The 27,011-nt window shown below is 42.2% G+C and overlaps 4 protein-coding genes across 7 annotated transcripts; 2 read left to right on the top strand and 2 right to left on the bottom strand.

Moving 5' to 3' along the window:
* Positions 1-3,048: 3,048 nt before the first annotated feature.
* Positions 3,049-3,963, top strand: LOC104450419 (protein TIC 20-v, chloroplastic). The gene has a single exon (XM_010064965.3). It carries the CDS (start codon positions 3,133-3,135, stop codon positions 3,754-3,756), a length of 624 nt encoding a protein of 207 aa, XP_010063267.1. The 5' UTR covers positions 3,049-3,132; the 3' UTR covers positions 3,757-3,963.
* A 5,968-nt stretch (positions 3,964-9,931) lies between these two features.
* On the top strand, positions 9,932-12,055 carry LOC104450418 (fasciclin-like arabinogalactan protein 1). The gene is made up of 2 exons (XM_010064964.3): positions 9,932-10,676; positions 11,203-12,055. The coding sequence occupies exons 1-2, from the start codon at positions 10,023-10,025 to the stop codon at positions 11,776-11,778; spliced, it is 1,230 nt and encodes a 409-aa protein (XP_010063266.1). The 5' UTR covers positions 9,932-10,022; the 3' UTR covers positions 11,779-12,055.
* A 1,498-nt stretch (positions 12,056-13,553) lies between these two features.
* LOC104450417 (nicotinamide/nicotinic acid mononucleotide adenylyltransferase) lies at positions 13,554-18,164 on the bottom strand. Of its 4 annotated transcripts, none has more exons than XM_010064962.3 (10): positions 17,893-18,164; positions 17,305-17,715; positions 17,049-17,122; positions 16,349-16,434; positions 15,637-15,805; positions 15,197-15,273; positions 14,736-14,837; positions 14,403-14,461; positions 14,215-14,323; positions 13,554-13,913 (listed from the first exon to the last, which is right to left on the bottom strand). In XM_010064962.3, the coding sequence occupies exons 2-9, from the start codon at positions 17,355-17,357 to the stop codon at positions 14,221-14,223; spliced, it is 723 nt and encodes a 240-aa protein (XP_010063264.2). In that variant the 5' UTR covers positions 17,358-17,715; positions 17,893-18,164; the 3' UTR covers positions 13,554-13,913; positions 14,215-14,220. The 4 variants fall into 4 exon arrangements, with proteins under 4 accessions (XP_010063264.2, XP_039170705.1, XP_010063265.2 ...); XM_039314771.1 differs by having other exon boundaries at positions 13,554-13,850; XM_010064963.3 differs by lacking the exon at positions 13,554-13,913 and adding an exon at positions 13,915-14,085.
* A 431-nt stretch (positions 18,165-18,595) lies between these two features.
* On the bottom strand, positions 18,596-26,485 carry LOC104450416 (probable ribosomal RNA small subunit methyltransferase B). The gene is given in 20 exon segments (XM_010064959.3): positions 18,596-19,217; positions 19,312-19,467; positions 19,544-19,680; positions 19,915-20,011; positions 20,287-20,372; positions 21,518-21,589; positions 21,659-21,777; positions 21,980-22,087; positions 22,301-22,361; positions 22,726-22,785; positions 23,033-23,076; positions 23,079-23,092; positions 23,176-23,267; positions 23,712-23,798; positions 23,875-23,958; positions 24,805-24,870; positions 25,308-25,421; positions 25,685-25,839; positions 25,961-26,023; positions 26,268-26,485. Coding segments are annotated over 18 exon segments (1,599 nt in total). The 5' UTR covers positions 26,413-26,485; the 3' UTR covers positions 18,596-19,217; positions 19,312-19,467; positions 19,544-19,548.
* Positions 26,486-27,011: the final 526 nt, after the last annotated feature.

Raw genomic sequence — 27,011 nt, 5'->3', positions numbered from 1 at the left:
CTCGCCGCGCTGTCGGGCTGGCAGCGGGGAATCTCCGGTTCCGCCAAAGAGGACAAAACAAAAGCCGCGCGGAGACGGAGGGTCCGCCACCCACCCGTGTCCTTCCCGGGCAACGTCTACTTTCCAACCCCGGTTGCCGGTCACCCCGTACCGTGGCCCCCACCCAACGGTCGCATTTCCCCTCCGCCCCTTCTGTAGTTTTCTTCTCCGGTAACCGCTTTATATTCATCTCCATCACTCTATATCTCTCTTCCCTACACGCCCTTTCACTCTCTCTCTCTCTCTCTCTCTCTGACATTTTCTTGCATTTCGGCTTTGATTCCTCGAGCGCCCAAGATGCGTCGGTCCGTCGCGGAACTCGCGATTCTGGCGCTCCTCGTGTTGAATCTCGCGTGCCCCGCGCGGTCCGCCGACAATGCGCCTTCCCGTCGCCGTTGTCGGCGATGTCGTCCCTGCCGCCGACGAGTACGGCCGCTCCTCCGACGAGTTCTGTCGCGCCTCCTGCCAAGTCTCCAGCAGCAGCGGCGGCACCACCAACCACAACATCCTCGCCGCCCGCTTCTGCTCCGAAAATTTCTCCGGCGCTGCCGACCGCTCCTTCGGTTTCACCCTCCAAGTCTCCGGCCGCCACTCCCGCCGCCACTCCTCCGTCCGTGTCGTCTGCTCCGGTTCAATCTCCGGCCACTGCTCCTCCGACGCCTCAGACCCCTGCCGCAGCGCCGGTGAGCGCTCCTCCCGCGACTCCGGCCAGCGCTCCCGCCGCGACCCCGGTGAGCGCCCCCACCGCGGCGCCGGCCGTTTCTCCGGTATCCGCGCCGGTCAGTTCTCCACCAGTTGCGGAAGTACCGGCAAGTGCTGCTACTCCTGAGGCGGCCGGCATTCCCTCGAGTTCGGCAACGCCCGCGGAGTCGCCGTCGATATTCCCGAGCACCGGAAGCCCGCCGAGCCTGGCGCCAGATGGCAAGTTGCCCGACACCGCGCCGGGCCCGGTGAGCGACGAATCCGGCTCGAGTTCGACCCGAGCCGGGGTGATCTTGAGCGGCTTGGCAGTGTGGGCCGCCCTGGCTATCTAGAGATTTAGTCTAAGCTTATAATCAGCAACTCTTTCCCACATTATTATTGTCTATACGTGTCCTGTCGGAATTAGTGATTGTGATTGTAGTGGAGCTGCCATGTTGTATTTTACAATTTGTTAAATAAAGCATCCTCGTTTTGATGGAGCTTTTGTCTTTATGCCCTTTCTGGAATTGCGTGTTGCCTGGAAAGCTCTGAAAATGTCCCACGGGAAGAACAGGGGATCCACGGTTTCCTTGTGCTGAGATGCGTGAACTAACCTTCAAATCTGAGTTGTTTAGGTGAGACGCTTTCATGAGATTTGGCATTCTTTCAAAGGGCCAGATTCGATTGAGGATATTGATGTTCGGAGTCTTCGAGGAGAAGAAAGTGAGTAGGTTGTATGAGAAAGGGAGCGGCGAACTATGAAATTATTGAAAGTACGATCCATTCGATGTCATTTTCCTATTCAAAATAGAGAAAATGACACAAACAAATATATAATGAGGTATCTAAATTTTTAATTTATTCAATATAATTCATGAATTTTAACAAACATGCAATGTCGTCATTAAAATTCTTATTTGTGTAATGGGATTTATGAATTATTAGTACATGTTCAATTTAGTCCATAAAGTATATAAAATTATTCAATATTCTCCTTAAGTTCAAATATAACATTTAACCTTTTCATATAATTTAATAACTAAATTAAATATATGCCAAAAGTTCACGAACCACTTTGAATAAATAAAAAATTTAAGGATAGTATTGCACATTTAACTAAAGTTTATGGATTATATTATATAACGAGCTAAAATTTTGGGACCATTTGTGTAATTATTTCTTCAAAATACACAAGTGATTTTGGAAAGTAAATTATAATTATGGTATAAATATGCAGCATATCAATTTATCACCGTTGAGATTTGATATAATATAGTTTGTGCAAAATTTTTCCTTTCGAAAAAAATAACATTTTAACAATAAAGTTGTACCATGACTTGTTTTTTACGTGTTCATGGATAAAGGCAAATTGTTCTCATTTCCGCACATCAACCGATGCTCCTTTGATTCTTAAATTACCCTAAACGGGATACGTTGTTATTTGAAAAAAAAAAATTGAAATGCGACATTAAAACTAAGTTCTTAACTGCTCCATTTCCTTTAAAAGTTTTTTTCCTGTATATTATCTAGATAATTCATACTTGCTCCATATTTATTTATCATGCTAGATTATCTAACAGATAATTCTGAAATGATAAGCCAATTACCTTGAGGGTTCGGCTGCCTACCAGTTACATCAGAAGCAGCTTTTGTTGCATAGGTAAATAAATTTGGTTTGCCTAGCAAAGGGTTAACTCAGTATCCTTTTATATGGCATTTATTCGACTTAGTGGTTACCGAAATTCGAATTCATGAAGCCCCTGCAAAAGTCACAGTGTCATCTTGAAATCGCCACAAATAAATTCAAATACATTTGATTATGAACGAGACTCTTATACAACATTTACTCTAACAATGTGGTTATCATTGAACCCCAATTTCACAAAGGGCTTTGCAAAAAATCACGGCTTTAAAATCACTGCAAATTCAACAAAAACAAATTAACCACAAATAAAGTCAAATCAATCCCCAATATGTACGATAGGACAAAACACTTTTTGTATAAAAATTAAAAGTTTGAATCCGTATAGCCTCGATATGACCAACATAATAAATATTTCGTTATTACCGATATAATAGTTTAGTTAATTATCTTTTATATTGCCTATCATCTTTATAATTTATTATCACATAATAAATTTAAATCGATAAAAAAAATTAAATATTTTGACACGAACAAATTCTTTTGATTTCATAACATCCTCTCCTTAACCGACCCCCAAAAAAAAAAAAAAATTCCTCTCCTTAAATTTGGGTAGTCACCCAATTAAAGCTCAAGCCCATCCAATCCAAAGGGTCCAAATCCATATCGCCGCCTCACTTTCTTGCCTGGCTTTTCCTTCAATACCAGGAAAACCTTGCCGATGATAATAAACAAAACGTCAGAAATCCAAATCCTTTCGAAATTCCGCCATGACCATCTCCAACCTCTTCTCCCCATCGACGCCCTCCAAGCCCTTCCTGCTCCTCCCTCCCTCCCCCTCCCTCGCCTCTCCTCCTCTCGGCCGCCCGCCGCTCGTGTCCGCGCGGCCGCGGCTGCCCGTCGCCGCCCGGTCCAAGAACGGCGGCGAATCCGTCGACGCGCCCGACCGGCTGATCTCGGCCGTCTGCTACTTCTACCCCTTCTTCGACGGCGTCCAGTACGGCAAGTACGTCATCAACCAGTTCGCCCCGATTCAGGCCCTCGTCCAGCCCCTCGTCCCGGCCATCAAGGTGTTCAAAGGGTTCCCTCTCAACGGGTTCCTGGTGTTCCTGACGCTCTACTTCGTGGTGGTGCGGAACCCCAACTTCAGCCGCTACGTCCGGTTCAACACCATGCAGGCCATCGTGCTCGACGTGTTGCTGATTTTCCCCGATTTGCTCGAGCGGAGCTTCAACCCCCGGGATGGGTTGGGGTTGGACTTGGTGATGAGTTTGGACAGCACCGTGTTCTTGTTCCTCCTCGTGTGCTTGATTTATGGGTCGTCCTCTTGCTTGCTGGGCCAGATTCCAAGATTGCCCATTGTCGCCGAAGCTGCCGAGAGGCAAGTTCTTTGAAGATTTGGTCGATTAATCATCGATGTTTATTTTGCGTCCAATTGTAATTTGCCGATACAATTTTTGATAATGTCATGTGTTAGTTTACTGAATTATATGTTCCAGATAGGAAGAAGATTATACAACTCAATTTACTGATTGCTTGTTTGATATGATGTAGTTAGCGCAATTCAATCCCGGGTGGCTTATTTTTGACTCGTTCTCATAGTTATCTTATCTGAAGAACTTGCAAAGTTAAATACAGAATTTTGGAATGTTCACTCAATTCTACAATATGTTTAGTTGAAGGTCCAAGCGTTTGTTTTCTTTGTGGCATCTATGGCTTTTTGACCGCGTGAAGTTGGAAGAGTGGTCTGTTAACTACTTTGAATTTCGACTGGGAAAAATGAGGCAAGGATGTTCATCGCTTCCAGTCTCTGTGGATTCCTACTTTTTAGGTTCTTTGATTATAAGCTAGAGACTATACATGATCCATTGAAATCAAGCCTAGTGGTTGCGCTCAAGTCAAGGCTGAATGTCTATATACGCATGAATGGTTAAAGCTAAAAAGGAGGCTGCCTATTCTGCAGACATGCCACTGAACTGTGTCATGGATGAAATGAGAATATCTCGACATGTTGACATATACTCAGACTCACTTTGTCAGGTTGCCTTCGCAAGTGTGTCAATATTATCTACTGAACCATGCATTGTTGTTGGATCGCTACTGTCCGGCTTATGGAAATTGAGGTTACCGTAAATTCCATGCTGTCTTAGATTTTCATGTATTTGCTCCCGTCTGATAAAACCTATAAGTCCCTGCGCCATCTTGCTTGAATGAACACTTTAAGTCTGGCTCTGCTCAGAGGCAGCTAGGTAGCCAGGACGTTGATCAACTTGGCATTTTCTTAATTGTTGGAGTGCTTCGTGATCTCAGAGGAGTGGATTTGTGTTTTCTAGACCGAAATGTCCGTATCGGACTCCATTTGCTGGATGTTCCGTAACATGCAAAGGTAACCTCATATTTACTAGTTCAAATTAGAGCTCTGAACTGGTCTCTGACCAGATGAAGGGTTTGAGTTTGGAGCAATGACAAACTGAAGCGGTATCTTATCACCTTTTCCAGTGGTCTATTAGGCAGTATCACTTTTAGCTTTTTACTGGAGATTAATGCTTTTAATAGGCCTAGAAAGCTCAAGGCCGATGGCTTTGCTGCAAGTCAGAATGGTGGAAAATGAGACAGTAAAGGGGTTCAAACTGCTCACACTGAAAAAGCAATTTGAAGACGCATTGCGAGCGTGAGATTATGGAGAATCCCCGGAAAGGAGGTAAAGTTTCAGGATTAGCATGATGCAGGTCTCGTTAATTGAGGATTCTGATTTGGGGTAGTCTGGGATGATCTAATCTTTTTAAGAATCATGAGGGTTCTTAATCCTGCCTTCAGTCGTCAAGCCCTTGGCTGCACTAGTTCGAATGGCGGGAGCGAGCAGTTTGGGAATGGAAGGTCGCGGCATGTGATTTTTGCTTGTCTGCGTTCAAGAACAGAGATGGTGACGTGAATGTCGTTCTCATAAATGATGTTTTACGATTAGAACTTCTCTTTTTTAACGCTTGCACTGAAGTCGTCTGTTTTTCAGAAAACTCAATTAGCTTCTGGTTCCAGGGCACCACTGTTATCAGGGTGACTTGGCCACCAGCGACTCTCACCACCCTTCCGCCTTCATTGGTCATGGTCACCGCTGCCCTTAACCGTCGGTCATCTGTCTTAAGATTCTTGGAAAAATTATCCAAAAAATTCTAAATCTATTATACGGTGGTTAATTCAATCATGAACTTTTCGATTGTATTAAATTAGTTCTGAACTTTTTGATAGTTTGTCAATTTAGTCTTAATCATTTTTAATCGTGTCAATTTAGTTTTAAATCTTTGAAGATTTGCCAATTTGATCAATCTGACTAGAAATCAATGATATAGTGGTTTAGTTCGCATGGACCATCTAGTCAAATTGGCAAATCTATGACATGGTGGTTTAGTTCGCATGGACCATCTTGCATTACATGACTAGTAATGATGTGGATAATTTTTTTTTTTTTAAATTATTTTAATGTTTCTTTTTTTTTTTTTTTTTTTTTTTCCAACTCGGCAAGAATTGGCAATCCTTGCTTCTCGGACTAGGTGAGCAATAGTATCACCTTGATGGCCCAAAGTTGGAAAAAGAAAGAAATAAAAATAAAAAAAAATATATAAATCATCGAGAAAAATAAAAATAAAATTGTAAAAATTATTCATGTCATCAATTTTTGTTCAAAATTGAACGGAAATGTTAAATTGGTCAAATTGTCAAAATATTTGAGACTGCATTGGCCAATCGTTAAAGTTTTAGAATTAAATTAACACAACTGAAAAATTTAGGATTGAATTGATTTTTATATAATAAAGTTAAGAATTTTTGGACAATTATCTTCGAAGCTCTTCATTGAGAAAGTTCATGTAGTCATGTCTAACCCAAGATATGATGTCATGTGTGAACTGTGTTCTCTTGAGAATTTTTTCCAGATGTAGTTGAAACAAGTAGAAAATTTTCCATCACTTTTATACCTTTCTTGTTTGTTCACTCATCATTTATCTACCTTTCTTTCGCCAAATACTTGGCGGGGGGATTTTGGGATATAGGTTTTTCAAGGCTAAACACTGTGTAGACCGTACTGTAAGATGATTCCCCAAAATCTTCTATTTTACGATCATTGAGTCTATACTATAAGTGTTAACATAAGCTCATTAAATACCATTTTTTCAGAAAATAATTATAAATGATTTATACTTTCGAAATTATCCTCATCTTCCTTGTAATGATTTTCTTTTCTTGTGAGTTAAGAGTGAGAAATGATGATCGGTGCATCTACCTATATGGACGTTATAATGAGGGCTTCACATTCGTTATAAAATGTTTGGTTCGAGTTATAATTACTCAGTCCAGTCGTAGGCGTACGGCCCGTCATTATAGCCTTATTGGCATGTCAGAAATAAGAAACTTCCTCCATATATGAGATATCAAATGCTTTAAGGCGCAAATTGGTCAGAAGTTTGCTCACGTATGGCTCTCACGTATGGCTCGAATTGTGATCTTATGAAAAATTGCGATCCTTTGATCGCCTTGTCATCATGTGTGGCAATTCTCCCTCCTTGCTTGTGGGGAAGAAGTGGGCCTCAAATCGAAAGTGGTCGAGGCCATTATATGGCCACGTATGAACATGGCGAGCACAAGAGGCCATGTGATGACACCGTACTACCATTATCTATTATAATTACATCAGAAAAGTAAGCGAGAAATTATTGTTTCCAAGGGGGGTCCAAACATGAGATCCCAGCTTATTTGGCTTTATTCTTTACCTGGAGAGCCCTATTTCTTGCCTGCTTTGGGCTGCTCCTAGCCTCCTAGGAGTCCAAAACCAGGCTGATTGAGGCACCGACCGACTGAATAAAGTGGAAAAGGAGAGAGAGAGAGAGGGAGGGAGAGCAGGTAGAGAAAAAGAGGGAGAGAATTGTTGACAACCTTTCCATGCAAATTAGTAAATTCAGACTTTTGCGCCGTAGGTCGTGCTTTCATGGTTGTCATATTCCTTGTTTTCGGTGGAGTCGTCCCCTCACGTTTAATTTTCAACTCATCTTAGGGCAGCTCAGTGCTGTCCAGTTCATTTAACTCCAGATATGCGTTAACTTAATCAAACGGTGGGGTTGATTGGGATGTCAGGTTATTTGTAGTTCAGGTGTCGGAAATAGTTTTACAAATTGCATGCAAATCGCTCCGATCAACTACATATATATTTAATCCATTCGTGAAGCTGATGTCCTATGGTCTTCAGATAGCCGGATGTACGTGGATCCTTAGATGAAAAAAAGCGAGAGCGTACCATAGCTAACTATGTATTTTCGATGTTGAAATGTACTTTGCGAGATCTTCTTTCTTTTTTATTTCCCCGTTCTATTTCCTTTTTGGGGCCACACGTCACCTACATGTGGCATCTGCGATCGAATTCGACTTATCTAATGCCATGTGCCCTATTTGAATTCGAGGTGTACAGACGTGCGGCTTTCAAAGTGTTCTACAATTGAAAAAAAAAAAAACTCAAACCGGTCTGAGTTGACCGACCCATCAGTGGCCCGACCTAAGGGGGCTAGTGGAGGGCTTCTGTTCCATAGGTCCGAAAATTGACTACATCTTTGGCCACCGCTGGCCATTCACTCGGGCTCGTCTAGCTCCGGTCACGGGTTACATGTATCTGGACCGGGAGAATCACGAGGGTTCGCTACTGCCACGATCCGACCGGTTCGAGAGGTCGTGCCGAGCTTCAATCAAGCTCGAGAGGTGGAAACTCCCTACCGGCGGATCGGGTCAAACTCTAGCCAAGGCAGGGCATGGGAAAAGAGGTCCGTTTTCGTTCTAAAAGGTTACCGGAAGTCCCTTTCTTGGAGCCAGAGATCCAGAGGAACATCTCAGTCCCACGTTTGTCCCAAGCTTTCCTGCTTCCAGCTAAGGCAACGCCACTAGCTCCTTCGACTCTGTCGGTGACGGGGGATTGGGCCGTGGGTTGTGATCTCCCGTCCCGGGATCGCTCGATCGTCGACCGTCCACGTGTCGCCACGCCGCGGGGGCGATCTAGCCTGTCCGCGAGAAAGAAAGGAATCGCCTCCCTCGGTAGACCCGCCGCTTCATTTATGTGAAAAGGGACCGCTGTGTCGCATGTGCGCGCTGTGACTCGCGCGCAGAGAAGAAAAGGAGGGAGAAAGGGAAAATGGCGAAATGACAAGTATGTCCTCTTCCAAATTAAAAAATAAAAAAGAGCATGGACTCGAACCATAAGGTAAATTAATTAAAAAGAAGAAGAAGAAGGAAGACAGCATTAATGACATCGATGGTATGTTGGTGGCGTCTCGCTGGTCGTTCATCGCGAATTTATTACGCACGACACCGCCGATTTGGGGCTCGAATTTTCATGAATTTGATTAATGGGATTTCTCAATATGAGGCTTAATATTTTTCTCATCTTTTTTTTTTTTTTTTAAAACGATTTACTTCGCGAATCGTTCTTTTATCTATTTCCGCCCATTTACTGCAATTCCTCCTTTTGAGTTGTGAAAAGTTTAGGAAAAGATTGCCCACCAATCCCTTTTTCTTTTGGACAGATCTTGTACTTTCGTAATCACCTAATCATGGCTTGGTAGCTCGATTGCTTCGGTAGCCGAAGGGGACCAAAAAAAGGAAGAAAGGTCATATAGGATTGTAATGGAAGGTGATCCACATGATTTGGATCACGAGCTAGAAAGATGGTTAGACATTTATTATCATCCCTCCTATAAAGATTCTCACGTGCATGCCATCTTCTTTAGATAAAAAAAACGAAATAGAAAGGGGGTTTGGGGACATGATTAGCGCAATCCAAGGTTGAGTTCTCATCTTAGATTTAGATCAGATTTAATCATGTCACAATAAAGTCACTCTTCTTGAAACCCTTTCCATGTTGATATGCTTTTGATCCATGAAATTGAGATGGCAAATTTAGTGCAAGATATTTATATATATATATATATATATATATATTATAGAGTTCTCTTACGACGTAATTGTGAGAACGATGTGTTTTCCTATATGACATGCACGTGATGAGTGAATCATTATGTCCATATGAGATTAAGTACTTAGGAATTTTGGACACTTAATTATTAAAGAATAGCATGATGTGCTAAAGTTGATTAAAAATATCATATCATCAAGTATCTATAAAAAAATAAAAAAATCTTAAAAAGTATACTTTATGACAAATTTATTTCAAATTAACATTTTAACTATAAAAATTCCAAATTAGTATACTTGTGACAAATTTATCATATATAATTTTTATATCAAATTTATTGAAAATTAATAAAAGATGAATTTATTATAAATATATTACTTTGAAATTTTTTATGGTTAGTGTAGGATAAATTTATTACGTGTCTACGAAATTTGTCATAAGTCTACAAAATTTTTGGCGGTGTTAAAAAAAGAAAACGTTAGGAAGTGGCTTCATTGGTAAATAATCCCCAAAAACCAGCCCCATTTCCAGGACCACCCATCTCTCTCTCTCTACATCTGCCTGTGGTAGTGGTGCTCAGCTCAGCTCAGCTCAGCTCAGTTTACTACTCCACTCCATTCTCTCTCCTCATCTGTCACTTCCTGTCTCCACTTTCCCTCCCCCCTCCCGGCCCTTCCCTCACGCGCCGCCGCCGCCGCCGCCAGCACCACCACAATGCAGCTCCGCCGCCGCCACCTCCTCCTCCCCCTCGCCCTCTCCTTCCTCGCCGCGGCCCTCACCGTCGCCCGCGCGCACAACATCACGCGCCTCCTGGCGAAGCACCCGGAGTTCTCGACCTTCAACCACTACCTGACGGAGACCCACCTGGCGGCGGAGATCAACAGCCGCACCACCATCACCGTCATGGCCCTCGACAACGCCGCCATGAGCCGCCTCCTCGCCCCCCACCCCACCATCGCCACCCTCAAGAACGTCCTCTCCCTCCACGTCCTCCTCGACTACTTCGGCCCCAAGAAGCTCCACCAGATCACCAACGGCACCGCCCTCGCCGCCACCCTCTTCCAGGCCACCGGCTCCGCCCCCGGCTCCACCGGCTTCGTCAACATCACCGACCTCAAGGGCGGCAAGGTCGGGTTCGCCCCGGAGGACAACAACGGCCGCCTCGACACCTACTTCGTCAAGGGCCTCGAGGAGATCCCCTACAACATCTCCATCATCCAGATCAGCAACGCCCTCCCCTCCGACGTGGCCGCGGCGCCGACGCCGGGGCCCAGTGAGATGAACCTGACGAGGCTGATGTCGGCGCACGGGTGCAAGGTGTTCGCCGACACGCTGGACGCGAACGCGGACGCCATGAAGACTTACGAGGTGGGTGTGGTCATGTGGGGGTTAAAGTTTGGATCTTTAATTACTTGGTGCTTGGGTTAGAGGTAATTACTAGTGTAAAGAGCAAGTTCTGCTTCTCAAGTGATTAAGCTCTTAAGTGACTTATTAGGGAATGATGAGTCCAAAGCTGTTGACTTTTTCTGTTGGGTTTTATGATTTGGACATCAGAACTGGTCAACCGCTGTCTGAACTTAACGAATGTTGGATAAAAATCTTTGATGATGAGGGTCTCATCTCGACGCTGAGACATTTGGGACTACGGTGCTTGCACCATTGGCCATTAATAGCACGCGTCGAGCTGTACGTAATTGCTACCGAAATTGTGCCGTAGCAAGTTATAAGTACAGCCTTAAACGGTCCATGCAAGTACAGAACCAAAGCTGCTTGAATGACTTGCCTTGTTGCTGTTGATTCTCTCTTGTTCTTTTTCGGGTTTTCTTTTCTAAAGTGTTTGTGCCTTGTGTTGAGGTGGTAATAGCTAAGGGGTGCCCTCGTTTTCCAATTGCAGGACAATGTGGAAGGAGGGTTGACCACATTTTGCCCTCTCGATGATCCCTTCAAGCAATTTCTGCCCAAGTACAAGAACTTGTCTGCACCGGGAAAGGCCTCTTTCCTCGAGTTCTTCGCCATACCGATGTACCTGTCCATGGCCATGTTGAAGTCCAACAATGGACCGATGAACACTTTGGCAACCGACGGGGCAAGCAAGTACGACTTCACGGTGCAGAACGATGGCGAAGAGGTGACCCTAAAGACCAGAGTCAACAAGGTTAAGATCACTGGGACTCTGCTAGACGAGCAGCCGCTGGCAATCTATTCGATCGACAAGGTTCTGATGCCGAAGGAGTTGTTTAAGACGGCAGCCCTGACTCCGGCCCCGGCTCCTGCACCTGAGAAGGCGGCCGATTCGCCAAAGTCTTCGAAGGCAAAGTCGCCACCAGCTACTGCGGACTCACCAGCTGACTCTCCCGAGAGTGATCCGGCTGATCAGACCGCAGATAGTAACGGCAGTGTGAGGTTCAAAAGCGCAAGATCTGGTTTTCTGGTATTGAGCTTGTGGTTTGGTGTGCATTTTCTGCTATGAGTCCATTGTGCCTTTAGGCGTTTTCATTTTTGGGGTGAAATAAGTCAGGCGAGGTGGTTCATAGGATGTAGTATTTATTCCCATTGAACTGGACATAGTTCTTGATTGGTTTTGGTGTCTCTTGTGTGCATTTGTGAGGGTTTTCTGTGGTTGTGATTTGCTTTTTGATGCGTTGCGAGTTCAACTAGAGTTTGTCTCAGGAGGTGTAACATATAATGAGTTCCTGTATATTTCATTATGAGATTGTTTGGTAGTGAATGAGTCATTTGCGTCCTAATTACAGCAGCCTAGACGCAGTCTTGGAGATCTTATGGTGCACATGGTAACACTATAAATTTTATCATGATAGCTCATAATTATCAATAAGTCAAGCGACTCTAGATTCAGGGGCTACCGCTATAGCTGACCCCGAGGGAAAGATCATTTATACCAATACTAAAGTGATTTTTTTTTAATTCAATTGACTCAAAGTTGATTCGATACGTAAGCCTCAAACTAGTGAAATGCGAATGGTACCTTTATTTTCACAAGGAGCACAAAACGACTTTTGCTCGACAGGTAAAAGGAAAACATAAGTACATGGAGCACAGGTATTATACATGCAATGACACGATAACCATTTTATCACAGAACCTAGCGGGGCTTATAATTTAGATACCCTATCACCAAGAAGAAAATCAAACTTAGTCTCCATTAATCGTGGATAAAGCAAAGCACGACGACTATCGACCAGAGCAAGGAAGGCAAAAAAGCAAGAGCGCCGGAGCGGTTGTCAACGGGCACATATCCATAAGGATTAGGAGGGCTATAACCATAAGGAATTGGAGGGGCATACTGACAACAGGTGGAGAACTGACCCGGCGGACAATTCCCTTGAACCGGCAATGGCGGTGGCGGTACTCCTAGCACCGGTGGCGGTGGCGCTCCATAGAGAGGGTACTCCTGGGGCGGTACCGGGGGAGGTAAAGTGTGACACGGGTACTGACAGATCGAGCAGTTCGTGCATGTTGTGGTAGTAGCGGAAGAAGGAAGCGTGCCGACTTTCGAAACAACCCTGGACCTGGACTCGACCACACAATCAAAGATCAGCAAGAGATGAGCAAGTGAGATCGACAGTTTTGGCGGAGACATTTTCAGCCTTTTGAGGAAACCCCTGGGAACTGCGAACGAGGATCAAGGATGGCGGTGGGGTTTAGTGTTGTTCCGGGGATGGAGCCGGAGGGAGTCGCCAGAGGGTCATGCGGTGGTCTCAAGAAAATTCTACACCTGTGCGCAGGTTTTATGAGGGGTTGTTTCAGGGTGTGAATGCGAAGGCCATTGCGGTTCTCATCCCCTTCCGCTTTGCAGATTGCGGATCTGGTGCCGCATGGCACAACATCTGTCACGGCTTAGCACAGCGTAGTAAAGAAGCCTTAACTTATCTGCACGAGAGAGACCCGGAAGGGACAAACAGTGGCTTCTTCTTGGTGATTAAACTCCAAGGGACACAGCTAGTCGAACTTAGTTCAAGATTGTACATATCTGCGTCGGCAACTTTTATATATGGTCCGGCCGAAATAATTTAGGGAAAAAAGGAAAGAGACATAACGCAGCTCTAGCATTGATTCAACCTGCTGCAAAATATGATATCCAAGTCTCGATTTGCCATTTCAAAGTTCAAATGAGGCGACAATCGAGCTAATTTACTCCATCCCAGGGATCCAGAACCAGAAGTACGGAAAATGGGGGAGTTAAAAGCTCATTAGGAAGATAATTCAAAGCAAACTATGAACCTCTCATGATAAATGCCTTTTCTTTCATCCAACTTGATTTGAGTCATTCCGGAAGAACAATGCAAATTGAGTAGAACTGGTTCACCAACAGATGAACGGAAACAAGATGAACACACGTAATTATTCAATAGATCAGTGTTGAGTTACTTAGAGGAGCTGATACGACAATAATCAACCTATCCTCTGGTGGATGGTTGGCTGAATCTCACTGATTTAGATGTTAGCTCTTCAAGCGAGGAATTAAATGTTCATAATTGATGGATAAGATGAGGCGTATTCAGCATACTCTCCCAACTGCATCTGCCAAGTATATTTCGCTTGTGTAACCAAGAATTTCATTCCTCGGGGGAAAAATACATTTGACTGGAAAAAAGGAAATTTCTTCAAATATATATCCATTTCTAAAGAATAGTATAAAGTTCAAAAGATGCCCCGTATATTTGGGTGCATCCAATGGACGAGAAAAATGGGGAGGAACAAATCTACACTGGGATAGTGCATCTAGTGCGCCTTCCGTTAATTACTCAACCTATGGCTTCAGAGATCAAATCAGAGAATAAAGGGTCACTATCTTAACATTATGGACAATAGTTCTTGGGCTTGCCATCAGAAAATGCTTCCAAGAAAGAACAAAACAAATGACTGCATAGTTTAGATGCAATACCTTTATCTACTCTTCGTTTGACTTCAAATATAGATTATGTTCTTTTATATATTCAACCACTTCATCTTCAGTCAGATATTTTATAGAGAGTCCTCTTGAAATGCATTCCCTATAACAAAAGCAGAAAACTTCTCAATATCAAATATTTTAATTGGCTACACAACTTTAACAGATGGTTCACTGGGTACCTCACTCGTGTTGAACTTATCTGATTTGGAACAAGTTCATCCACCACTTTGATATTCTCCTGCAGGTAAATTCAACAAGGGAGGAGAATTGGCGACTAAATTTCAGAGCCACATCGCACTCAGACAACCTGAACTGACTATGACGCTCACAATGATACTTCATCTTTTAAAGTGAACCTTTAAAAAAATGTCATTTAAAGATGCCTCAAATGTTGCCCATTGGAGCATAGTGAAACATGTTCCAGATTGTTTGACAACTGTACCTAGAATTCTAGACTCCGATCTAAAGAAAGCATGATTTTGGGGAAAGAAAGTTTAAGCAAGAGGAGTTACCCTGTAATCACTCAAAATGTCATCATCTGAAATTATCTTCTCAACTTCCTGTCCCTCCCTACGTATGCATACCGCACCATAATCCTTGCATATAATTCTTACCTGAAGCAATGACCAAAAAGTGTGATCCATCAGTCACTGCTGCAACCCATTAACTCTAAGTTCACTTTCAATTAGCATCCATCATTTCACACATACCAACAACGAAAAACCAAATCTCATGTACAATTCAATGAGAAAATAGTATTTCAATCAGACATGTAACAGTTGGATTTCAAGGAAGGAACTGTCTTGTCAGGTTCATTTTTTTCCTCATTTTAGAACATCAGTTGGAATGACAATTCAAAAAGTTACCATCGAAAGACCACCATGTACAGAAACTCTAGCATTATAAGCTAAAACATAGAAATTGGCAAATTACAAAACCCACTTATGTGGAGTGTATAAGCAAAAATATCCACCTGGTCAGGAATCCAAGCTCCAGCACCAAAAGATTGGAGTAGATCAGAACCACAAACGAGCATCACTTTAAGGGAATCTGCATGAAAAAGATGGTGGAAGCTGTGAAATTGCCTCCACAAAACTTCTGATCACTTGCGTAAAATCAAACATTCTAGGAACCGTTACAGTTATCTAGCAGCATCATATTAGGTTGCAGACACCATTTTCTCCAGTGAACTCACTTAGATCGAGCCCATAGGAACTGTTAAGCAAGGATAGGAAACTGCATTCCTCACCTTCTCCTCAACATAGGTTTTTGGCAACCACCAAAACTGACTTATATGAGGAAACAGAATAACCACAACTCTATGTACTAACTTATCGAGACTTGCAATGGCAAATGCTTTTGTAGGCCAAAATCAAAGATGCACTTTAATCAAATGAACTCTACTATATTTACCAGAGGATAGCTGCCGTTCCTGACACAAGATACTCTTCACTCTATGTAAAACAGTCAGAGTGCGTTGGTAGGTGCTTTGTTTTGCCTCCCATGAATCAACCATTATGAAGTCAGAACTCTTGCAGGCCAGATGACATAAATGTATCCGATGCTCAGCTGATATGAGACCCTATGCAAGCACTCGATTCATGAGGTTAATGTGCAGTGCTAAAACCAAAGGAAAGAAACGACACTAGTTTATTCTGTAGCTATAATGATGATAAAAGATACAAGCTAAAAAGTCGAGAAAGTTAGTCCGTGCAAAGGCTAAGGTGGAATACATCTCATTTTACATATTGAGCCTCAACTGATCACCTTATTGTAAGGATCAACCATCCAGACTAGATATTCACTTATTACATATCATCTTTTACAAATTTATTACTATAGGTGTAATAGTTCTTGACAAAAAATTTACAAGGCACAGCTACTCTTTTTCTTCAAAATTAGCTCTAAATGAAAGGAACATCTCTGCACGTGATACAAGAATTCCCTTCATTTCATGGATGCCAAATTTATGTTAAGAATCAGCCTTGTGTTCCCTGTTTTATCTGCCATGAAATTCTGACTTTCCATACATAGTAACATATTAGAGTGTCACCTCCGCAGATCTATCAAATATTACTTACTAATTGGTTACTTGCTACTTGACAAGTGACCGAGATTCACATACCCTTTTCTTGTATGCATCGTTGGCAGGTGACATATAGCCTCCAATGACAGAATACCCTTCCGCATTGAGCGCATCCCTTGCCAGCTCTGAGTATTACACATAAGGCATTAACAAACAGAGTGGAAAATCAAAAATTTTTGAAGATGAGGGAACCATCTTCAAGATCGGCACCAATTCTAAGGAAAATACAGTTATAAACTAGTATGCCTTGAACTAAACCATATAACATGCAATCATAGTATGATGAATATTATTCAAGAAATGCAAGGAGAGGTGCATGACATGCACCTGCACTCACCAACACTAGAATCAGCTAAAAGATCTTCCAGAAGACCGAGTTCATATTTTCACAGCGCTTAAAGAGGGAGTTGGACATGCAATGCGTGACAATATTCATGATGGGTGGAGATTGAAATATTTTTCTTCTGCGAAATGAAATCAGATCAATGCTGTGCACATGAAATACACCATAAAGATAGAATCTTGTGACAAGCTCAAACATACATAGTCGTAGAAGAGAAAAGATGAAAAACAGAATGTTCTCAAGAGCACGTAAAAGCTCCATTCCTTAGCTTATACAGAGAAACCACACACCCCAAAATCATCAAACGAGTGTATTTTTCCACCACCTAGTTCCTGGTAAAAGCCATGATCACTCGTACGCGCCAAACTTAACTTGTGAGCAGAGCCAGGGAGTTACCGAATATGCGCAAATGCATGTAAGTCGGAGGATTGAAACTTCCGGTCGCCACGAGGACTGCGTACCCGTTTCTCCTGTAGCGGACGATGTGAAAGCCAATCACTTTCTTCAAATTAGCGACGAAAACAGTGCCCGAAGATCAATGATCCCAAATTAAAAAGTAAAGAAAGAGCAACAAACGAGCGGACAAGAGCAACTTTGTCGCGCCGGCTCGACTTCAGAAAGCCGAGCGGAGCGCGAACCGATTCGGACTTACGGCTCATCGGACGATCTCGGCGACAACTTCTCCATCGGGAGGGGAACATCCATCTTATCGACGTCCGAAGCCGACAGGAAACAGGACGAACCAGCTCACGAGAAAGGGAAACAAGCGAAATTCCTGGAGCTGGTGCTTAGCGATGATGATGTGCGACGGTGTTCGCAAAGAGGAGACGACCTCGTCCGATCGAGAATTGCGTACCGAAGGGGGTTGATCGCGCCTTCGGTCTTCGACGGATTCGAAGATTCTGATGGGAATTCAACGTTACGGGAAAATTACCAGGCCGTGTCGGAACTCGGTCGAGGGAGGAAAACAACATCCGATGGTCACGGCGCCCCACGTCGGCCGCTGGCGTGGCGCGCGTTCATTTGCCGGTGTCCAACGAGAGCTCGACACGCGTACACTGACCTGGAATTAAAAAGAACGACGATAATTCTATTATTATTTCCCGCCCTGGCGGAGCCACGGCGGCGGGAAGACGGAGCCCGCCGGCGAGGCAGGACGTTCGAAATTACATCGCCATGCCTGTCTTGATCATCAGAACTAGAGAGAGAGAGAGAGAGAGAGAGAGAGAGAGAGGGTCACCGAGAGCCAGAAGGAGCAAGAGAAGCGCAATGGAGAGAACGCTGACGGCGCATCTGCAGAGACCTCATCATCTCGCGAGTGCACGAATGCCCGGAATCGATTCCTGGAGAGGAGAAGCGCGAGAGAGACGAAAGCGACTCGGCTTCTCTGGGTCTGTTCATCGAGCTGAATCGCTGGAATCGCTGAGTCGCGAAAAATTGCTCAACCGAGTCCCAAGATTCGCATCTATATCTGCACTGCTGCAACAGCAAAGGGAGGGAGGGAGGGAAGTAGAAGGAAGAGAGAAAAGTCAGATTTTTTATAATTCCTTTAATTCCAGGTCCATGTCCCCTAAGTCAAGTTCTAATTGCTTATTGGTAATATAATTATTGAGTATTTTCTCCAATCTACATCTATCAAATCTATCTAAACCTATCAAAATAACGGATTGGATCGAATTTGAATTGGATCGACCTATATATGTTTCTATTCATTTTAATGCAATACAAATTTAATAATTCATACTCGATTTGACCCATTTTATTAAAATATTTTCATATTTTTTCTTCTTCTTCTTTTTTTCCCCTTTCCTTCCTTCTTTATATAGCTGGTCCCTGAACCTCGACGACCAGCCAAAGGTGAACTGTGAAGAGAGAATTCCCCATCTAGTGATACACGATAAAATCTAGTAGGACCATCGACATCCTTAAAAATAACACAATCATTCTAGTGAAGGCTTATCAGCCACGAGAATGCTGCTGGCACTTGGTTTGCCGGCCTTTCGGTGCCACTGAAGAAATATTTTCCTGATATTCACAGAACTACAGAGAGCTGCATCCGCAAATCCTCCTTACTCTAGCCATTCCATTGACTTAGATTATTCAAAAGCCTACAATCCAGGACTTTCATGGCTATAACATCCCAACGTGAAAAATTCTTATAAGAATGCAGAAATTTCGTTGCAAACAGATAAAGCATGACGCCGCTTGTGACCCTCAACCGTGAGACCTCTACAAATGGGAGTAAGTTAATCCACAGCAACAGGGGGTATGCATCTGCGTCATGCCTTTGCTTCATCCTCTCTCTGTATCATGTTGCACCGATCTGCTGTGGAGGGGTTGCGCTGGAGCTCAAGCTAGCCAGATTAGAGAAGCAACATATTTTGGCCTAGGATAGTAACATAAGCACATTGCTCAAGCATGGTATGAGAGGGATCGGGTTACACATAACCTTGCATCTGCTGTCCCAGACTAGTTAACCTCAACTGAGCCAAGAATCATTAAAATGCTGCAACAGAACATGAGACTTGAGTCATGCACTCACAGCACCCCTAAAACTGGAATCAGCTGCAGCATCAAGAATGGCAAATGTTTATCAAATTAAGTACATGCCCCATTAAATATATACCATATAATGGTCGTGAAAGAGATGTGCTCTTACATGTGTGAAGATAAACGTTTGCTGAAACTGGCATGATCACTTGAGGAGGCTATTGGCAACCATTTTGAACGGCAGATGGATATTACAGCTCCAAGTCCAATTCGAGCATCCACCCCCCAAAGCCATTAAGAATATAGGACCATATGAAGTGGCCAGCTGTAATTGTTAAGAACATCACATGAACTATTTCTTTAGAGGTAAGGCTTAAGAAACCACTTAAACAATTACACACCACAACTATAAAGCTCGGAGAAGACGAGCTGCAAAGGCGCCATCCAAGGAATGTTTAACTGGATTGGAGAAATAGAAACCCCTTTCCGTTACAAATTCACCAGGGACATACTTGTCAGCAGGATCAATGCAGAACTCCTACAGGCAAAACAGTGAAAATATAAAGAAAATGCCAATGATAGAGTTGTCACCTATACCACAGGAAGAAACGTTGCAACCAAAGTCAGCAGTCTTCCAACATCTTCAATTTGTTAACTTTCTTTGAAATTTAAATGAGATGTGCTGCTATTGTCATTCCATGTTCCTATCTCAACTAGTTAAAATTTAAACATATAACACAAACGTTCAACTAGACAATTATCATTGACATACCGGATGCCTGAGAAGAAATGCTGTCACTCTCTCCTCATTCTCTTCAGGATCAATGGAGCAAGTACTGTACACTAACACGCCACCAGGCTTCACCAATCTTTATATCAATGGAAAATTGAGGAATCAATCAGAGGAAAAAGGGAATAAGAGATAGGCTTCTCTGTGCCATGCACCCAATTTAAAGATGCATGCACTGTATACATACATGGGGTAAGGGAATCTCTTTTTGGTATACTTATCACAGAGGGAGGGATCCAAAAATTACTCTAGTCAGTAAGATTAACAAGTTCATCTGAAAGGAAATGCCCAGAGAAGAACTGAGATGGGCTAACACAACAATGATTCTCAGGGAAAAGAAGTCACCAGTCACACCTGGAGGCTGCATCAAGAAGTTCATTTTGCAGTTCCTTGAGCTCTTCCAGATCTTCTAAATTCTTATTCCACCGTAAGTCAGCTCTCTTCAAAAGCCCAAAGAAGATATCAGCAGTAAGATAGATCATTTACCATTCCATGTCAATGTAACAGGATAATTCAACTCACACTTGTGCCTCACTCTGGCTATATTTTAGCAATAATTGCCTACCTCCCAAATCAAGCTATCCCCTCAATGGATTTTGTCAATCCAATTAATTCAAGCCTTTTGTTTTGTATATGGCATCAAATTAGTCTCATTTCCCATGCCAAAGTAACAAATGGGTGGGGAACGATTCATAAAATAAACTCCTACAGTATAATGTGACTAAGCACATGAGATTAGGTGCATCTTGGATATATGCCTAAACTTTAGAATATGATCCAGAGAGTAGAAATTCAGTGTCATTTCAGCTTTAGAAACACAAAAGGCAGAATTTGTCCTTGCTTCTACCTACTTTTTATTGAATTTCTTTTCCAGCTCTGATCACCCGCTAACTTTTTAATATGCCCACAACCATGTTAAAGCATGAACAACGTTACAATATACCCAGCCAAGTGACAGGAATATCAGTTTAAACCTACCACTACATCTCTCCCTCCCTCCCTCCCTCCCTCCCCTCTCTCTCTCTCTCTCTCTCTCTCACAATAATGGGTGTATTACAAGTTACGACTGAATCCTTTAGGCTAACTAAGAAAGTGCTTTCTACCGGTCTGTGATCTATGAAATTGGGCAATTTTAATAGAAGACTGTACTGAAACTTATTATGGTAACTGTAACTAACTTATTACTGCTAGAGCTGATTTGACGGAACTATGATCAGGTGACTATTAGAGACTAAGGACAGAAAAAAGTGGCCATTTACAGTATTGCTGTCAAGAAGGTATAAAATGCATCTAAGTGCTTGTGTGAGCACATTTTCATATAGAAATGAGAAATAAAGTAGTGACAGACAAGTTTGACAAGAGATACAGGGATTCAGGGGACATTATGATATCATTGCGACATAAAATGGCATCTATTTTTCCATAATACAGAAGGCAAGCAGTCTTCTAAGGATGACTAGGATTCGCACAAGTATTCTCGTGATTCCATTTACAGTGTTTCCATGAGGACATATCAGGTGCATCCAATCTCATGAGGGATTAGCAAATTTCAGCAGAAAAATGTCGCAGAAAATGTCAACATTACCTTGGACAAAACTCCCAGTCCAGAACATGGAGCATCCAACAAGACTTTATTGGCCTTCAGTGGGTTATTGCCCTTGTAAATGCAAAATAGCCATTAGGCATGCTGAAGAAAACTTCTTTCTTCAAAAAGATTATAACTTACAGCAAAATCACGAAGATCTGCATGGACGGTAGTGATGACTCCATCAACCTGGTGCACCTTTGCAGTTTCTTGGAGGATTCTCAATCTTCCTCTGTTTACATCAATAGCAGAGATCATCCCTGCGAACCACACAAGGTAAGTTCCCCAAACATTTCAACGATTAAATCAGTACTCTCTAAGAAATGTTGCATCATCTTCTGCTTGACAAGTCTGGAAACTCTTTTAAGTCTCCAGAATTTATGTTCTGACAAGAACAGTAGATTTTTTTTTTTTTTTTTTTTGGGGGGGAGGAGATCTATTTGTACTTGGTAAAAGCAATACCTTGTCCACTTAAACAGGACGCCATGTAGAGAGTCTTTCCTCCAGGAGCAGCACAACAATCAATAATGCAGTCGCTAGGTTGAGGATCCAAAAGGGAGACTACCAAACCTTATTGAAATCATAATGGATAGTCATTAGCAAAATGAACAAGATGGAAAGCTGGTGCTTGATTTAACTTCTCTGAGCAAGCCAGCAGTTCAACACACATTTGGTGAAAGAGTAGCTCAAATCCAGAACCACACATTAGATGACGAAATAAGTGCACAACCATATCCATCAAAAATTTTCATCTACTAAAGGTAGAGTGGGACAGAAAGTTACCTGCACTCTCATCCTGGACTGCACATGTGCCTTCTTTAAGCAATCCAGCTCGTATGATGATCTTGGTTAAGGGAAAGGAGAAAGGTAAATTTCAAAATCTGAAAAAAGGTAATGCGATATTCCAAAGAAGGGTAAAAAAATCAAGTGGTTGGCATCGTGTAAATTGTAGGCGTGGCCTCATTTCTTGGTATTGATATTTATAGCTTTAGATGTATAAACAACTTCAAGTTCACAAAACGAAGTCCCTACGTGTACTAATATGATGCCCTCCAATATAATCTGAATATGCCAACTACCCATAAAGGGTTTGAAGCCAGAAAAACCAAGGTGTGGGATTTAGCTATTCTCAGCTATCCTCATTCCAGAAAGGAACATATTGAAGTCTCTTATAGGTAAATAAAATTAAAGCTTTATAGCCTTACTACCTGCATTCCGGTCTTAATTCGAACAAAGTCCTCCATATTTAAGGAAAGCTCGTATGGAACCTAAGCCAAAGAAAGAAACCGCATCAGGCTATCAGCACACTGCATTTAATTCAGGTACCAACCAATTGGACATAGAAAGTGACAGAGAGAGAGGGGGTTGAAGCTTGAAAAATCACAGTGCAATCCTTCTTTCCATTCTGGAGGGTAATAAGGCGAATATTTTGAATAAATGTACAATCATGTGTGGTCAGATTCATTTGTGACCAAGCAAATCTCTGAATAATTTAGAAGGACGAGCATTTAGAACCTCCAACATGTCAAGATGCTTCACAAGATCAGCTCTTGTAAACCTTTTCCAGTATTTGCCCTGAAATGTCAATAACAGTGTAAGCTTTTCCTCCTATATTTTATGAACCTATATGTTCAAGAAACCAAAATGTGGAGATCAACCTCAAGCTATAGCTGGGTTCACTGTTATTCCAAACCATCAGTTTTATTGCTTCTTCTCTCCCAAAGTACTTAGTCCATCGCCTTACCATCCACTACAAGATTTAAGCAAGAATAAAGAACTTGGTGTGAGTAGCATGCTCTATCAGATCACTAGGTATCTTGCATTTAATAAGAGCTATGTACCCATGTAAGATCATTGAGATGACAACAATCAAATAAGAAGGCAGAGAAACCTTTTTAAAGAAGACTAAATAAAAAAATAAACATTACATAAAACTCATTGGCAAGAGTTTTACGAAACAAAACATAAACGCATTCACCATGAGATCCAGTCCCTGCCTAGAATAACAAGAATTGCATGGATAGTCAACCCAATGACACCTGTTGTTGTTGGCAAGGAAAGCGGTTTCAAGATTGTGGAAACTCACAAAAAGAGTTGGTCTGGTTATACTCTTCACACAATGGATGAGAATGGTGTTCCAGATTATATCAAACAGGCATTCTTCTTAAGATAAGTGGAAGAGATGCAAACTCACCACAGGGTGAGAATAAAGAGTGGCAAGAGCACGTGCTTGTGCACGATCATCACCTTCCAATTTAGGCAGCGGAAGAGCATCACTTTCCTGAGATCCAAAGTTAAATGCATTAAACAGAGCCACCGAGCGATTCATCAGTATCTAGTGCAATTTGATATTAGACCTTTAGCTGGACTAGCTTCCTGAGAATACCATTCACCATGTTGCCAGCACCAGGTCTGAGGGCAACCTTAGCAAGCCTTACATTCTGCAATATATAAAAAAATTGCAGCATGCAACCAACTTGAGGAAAAATATGAAGAATGTCGTAGTCCAGATATATCAATTGAGATTATTCAGAAAAAGTTAAAATGATAGAATTCAATGGTGCCTAAATAACCAGTTATATCTCATTTTAACAGAGCTGAGGTGCTGAGCTAGATAAAACATGGTTACTGGATTATTAAGATTTTTGTTTGCCTAAACTAGTCTTTGGAAACTCCATGAAAGTTCCTGTGATATTTTGTGGGACCACTACCAAATGTTTTGAAAGCTAAGCTATTAGATGAAGTTATGGTTTATTATTGAAATATTCTAACACTCCTTTTCTCACGAGTAACTTGGTCTTTGCCTAGTACTAAGCATGGAAATTTAATTGGGGAGACAAATGGGGTATGAAAAGATTCAAATTCAAGACCTCCAGCTCTGATACTATGTAAAATTTTATGAGACCATTGCCAACTATTTTAAAAGCTTAAGTTGTTAGAGTAATGCATAGTTTAAGATTTAAATGTTCTAATGGTTTCCATTTCAATAATTGTGGCCAGGTTGAGATGTCCTGCTAAAAGTTGAATTAGTAGCATTCACTAGTCATCTATGTTGAAGCTAGTTTAGCACAAGTTGTTTACAACGTGCATGGACATTTGAATATCACTACTCCAATCGAAGAGAAAAATATCCTTTTTCACAAGAAAAATAAGGACAAATTGGTCACTGCCATTTCGAAATACAGATAAAAAAATGGCAACATGCAACTCAATGACTAACATGGTTACTTCTAACTCATAGAACCATTTGCCTGGTTTGGTAGTAATCCTTCAGGAGAGGGAGATACCTCATCTACGACAGCATAAGGTGGCATATCCAGCTTGACAATCTCATACATCCCGATCCGAAGAATCTGAGAAAAAAGTTGGAGAATTAAACCCTGTGCACAATTTATCAAAAACTTTCTACTATTGTTAGCATTGTTCTAAGAAGTTCAAGAAGGTTCCATTATATCTTTTTTTATTTTATTTTTTTGGCCAGAAATGGTATCATGTCCACTCACTTCACATGTGGCATTGACTAATCACCTGAAACCGAAGCATGAATGAGGAGCCAGATGATGGTGTCAATAAATCTCAATAGAGAAGATGGCAGTCTAGTGTCTTCATTGATGCTATAAGCTGATGATTTTTGTCAATTCATAATCACTTGAGAGACAACCGCATTTTCTCAATTTGTCTGTACATTCAGTCTCTTTGAGCCACCTGGCAGTTATCATCTTCTTCCAAAATATATTTTCTCAATAAAAATACTGTGCTCAAGTTCAAGAAAACTGCAGAAAAAAGTTACCTGTAGAAGAAGTGGTTCCATGTGTCTAAACGTGCTCTGGTCATGGCATAAAGACACAATCAAGTGATCAAGAAACCTTCTCCAACGGATGGTGCCTCCAACAACATCTGTGACCTATAGAGTGCAAAAAATTGTTATCAAAGCTCTATTTCACAAGACGAGTGAGATTATATTGGAAAACTTCCCATGCCAAAATCATCCAGGTTGGTTTACATAAAATAATTTAAAATTTTGAAAGTATGAGAAATCATTTCAATTAGCATCGGAGCAGCTGCATCCAAGAAACTTCAAGCTAGCGCCTTCTGCTGCCTAACTAAAATCTAGCACAAAAGACATGGCGGAAGTGAGATTGACAGTATAACGGAAGCAGAGGAGACCAATCTCAGATCGCGATCATCCAACTCGCGGGTGCGAAAGCCGAGAGTCCGTTCAACATAGCCCATCTCGTTTTCGCCGGAGCCTTTCCCTCTCTCATTCAAGAGGTCAGCGAAAGCACCGCCTAGCTCTATTCTCATCAATCTGACCGCAGACACTGTGGAAGACAAGCGAAAGAATGCATCCCACTCGTCACCAAATCACAGAGAAAAATCGAATACACAGCTAAAATTCAACCGTTCGTGCCCTCTCAAAGGCACGAGAGAGAGTGAATTTACCAGCTCGGTGGGGGGAAACCTCCGAGTTCAGCTTCTGGGTTTTGTGCGAAGGAGAAACAGGACCTGAAATTCGCATTCCACGAGTTAGTAAACGGTGCATCGAATGGTCGAATCATCTCGCGCAGAAAACAACGGCAGGCACTGCATTCATTGTGGACTCGAATCAAACGCCTCGGCCGCTCGACGAACGAAGAAAACACGCCGAAACCACCGGCCACGTACAGCAACTGTCTTCTCTCGAATTCGGCGAGATTGACTGCGACCGATGCCTTCCGATAAAAGGAATTCAGCAAGAGAGCATCTTTACCTCTTCTTCGAGCAGCATCCGAAGCATTCGAACGGAGATTTCTCCCGCCGAGCTTCGACGGCCGACTCGATGAACGAGAAGAAGGAGAAGGTGGCTGGGGAGAGCGTGTGGAGAGAGCGACGACGAGAGAGAGCGCGTGCGCCATTGATGCGGAACGGCGAGCTCGTCAGTCTAGTCGGACACTACGCTGGCGTGATATTATCCTACGACGAATGCGTGAATTCATATGGTAGGATGTAACGATTTGATTTATTTCCAACCAAACCAACTTCTGTTTTTTATTTTATAGTCAGACTTATTTGAAACGCGAAATTCTTAATTCATGCTACATATTAATGTAAAATTGCACAGAGTGGATAGCAAGTAGAAAATTCCTTATTATCGTGTTATATATATATATATATGATATAGTGAGATTTTACATGTAATCGACAACATTATAGTGATATTTGGAGAAAATAATCAAAATATTGTGATGCAGCACTTAATTGGAGAAGTTAGGGAAACAAAAGTTAAAATTAAAGTAAACTCACTGAAATTCTTTTTTTGTTTTTTTTTTTTGTTCAAAAATCATGGAGTTGGGTTAAAAAGTAATTCTCGCAAAGGATAATCAAATCCCTTATGAATTAGTCTTGCAGGCAAAACCTTAATGAAGAGTGTTTTATTATATATTTATCAAGATAGGTACACGATCTTGTCACCAAAAAAGAAATTATAATTTTCCAGCTTGCCTCAATCCAACAA

Source organism: Eucalyptus grandis, chromosome 6 (assembly GCF_016545825.1).
Source record: "Eucalyptus grandis isolate ANBG69807.140 chromosome 6, ASM1654582v1, whole genome shotgun sequence".
In the NCBI taxonomy this organism is placed as follows: domain Eukaryota; kingdom Viridiplantae; phylum Streptophyta; class Magnoliopsida; order Myrtales; family Myrtaceae; genus Eucalyptus; species Eucalyptus grandis.
Note: the sequence above shows the minus strand (reverse complement) of the source record. Positions and strands in the feature narration are given on the sequence as shown.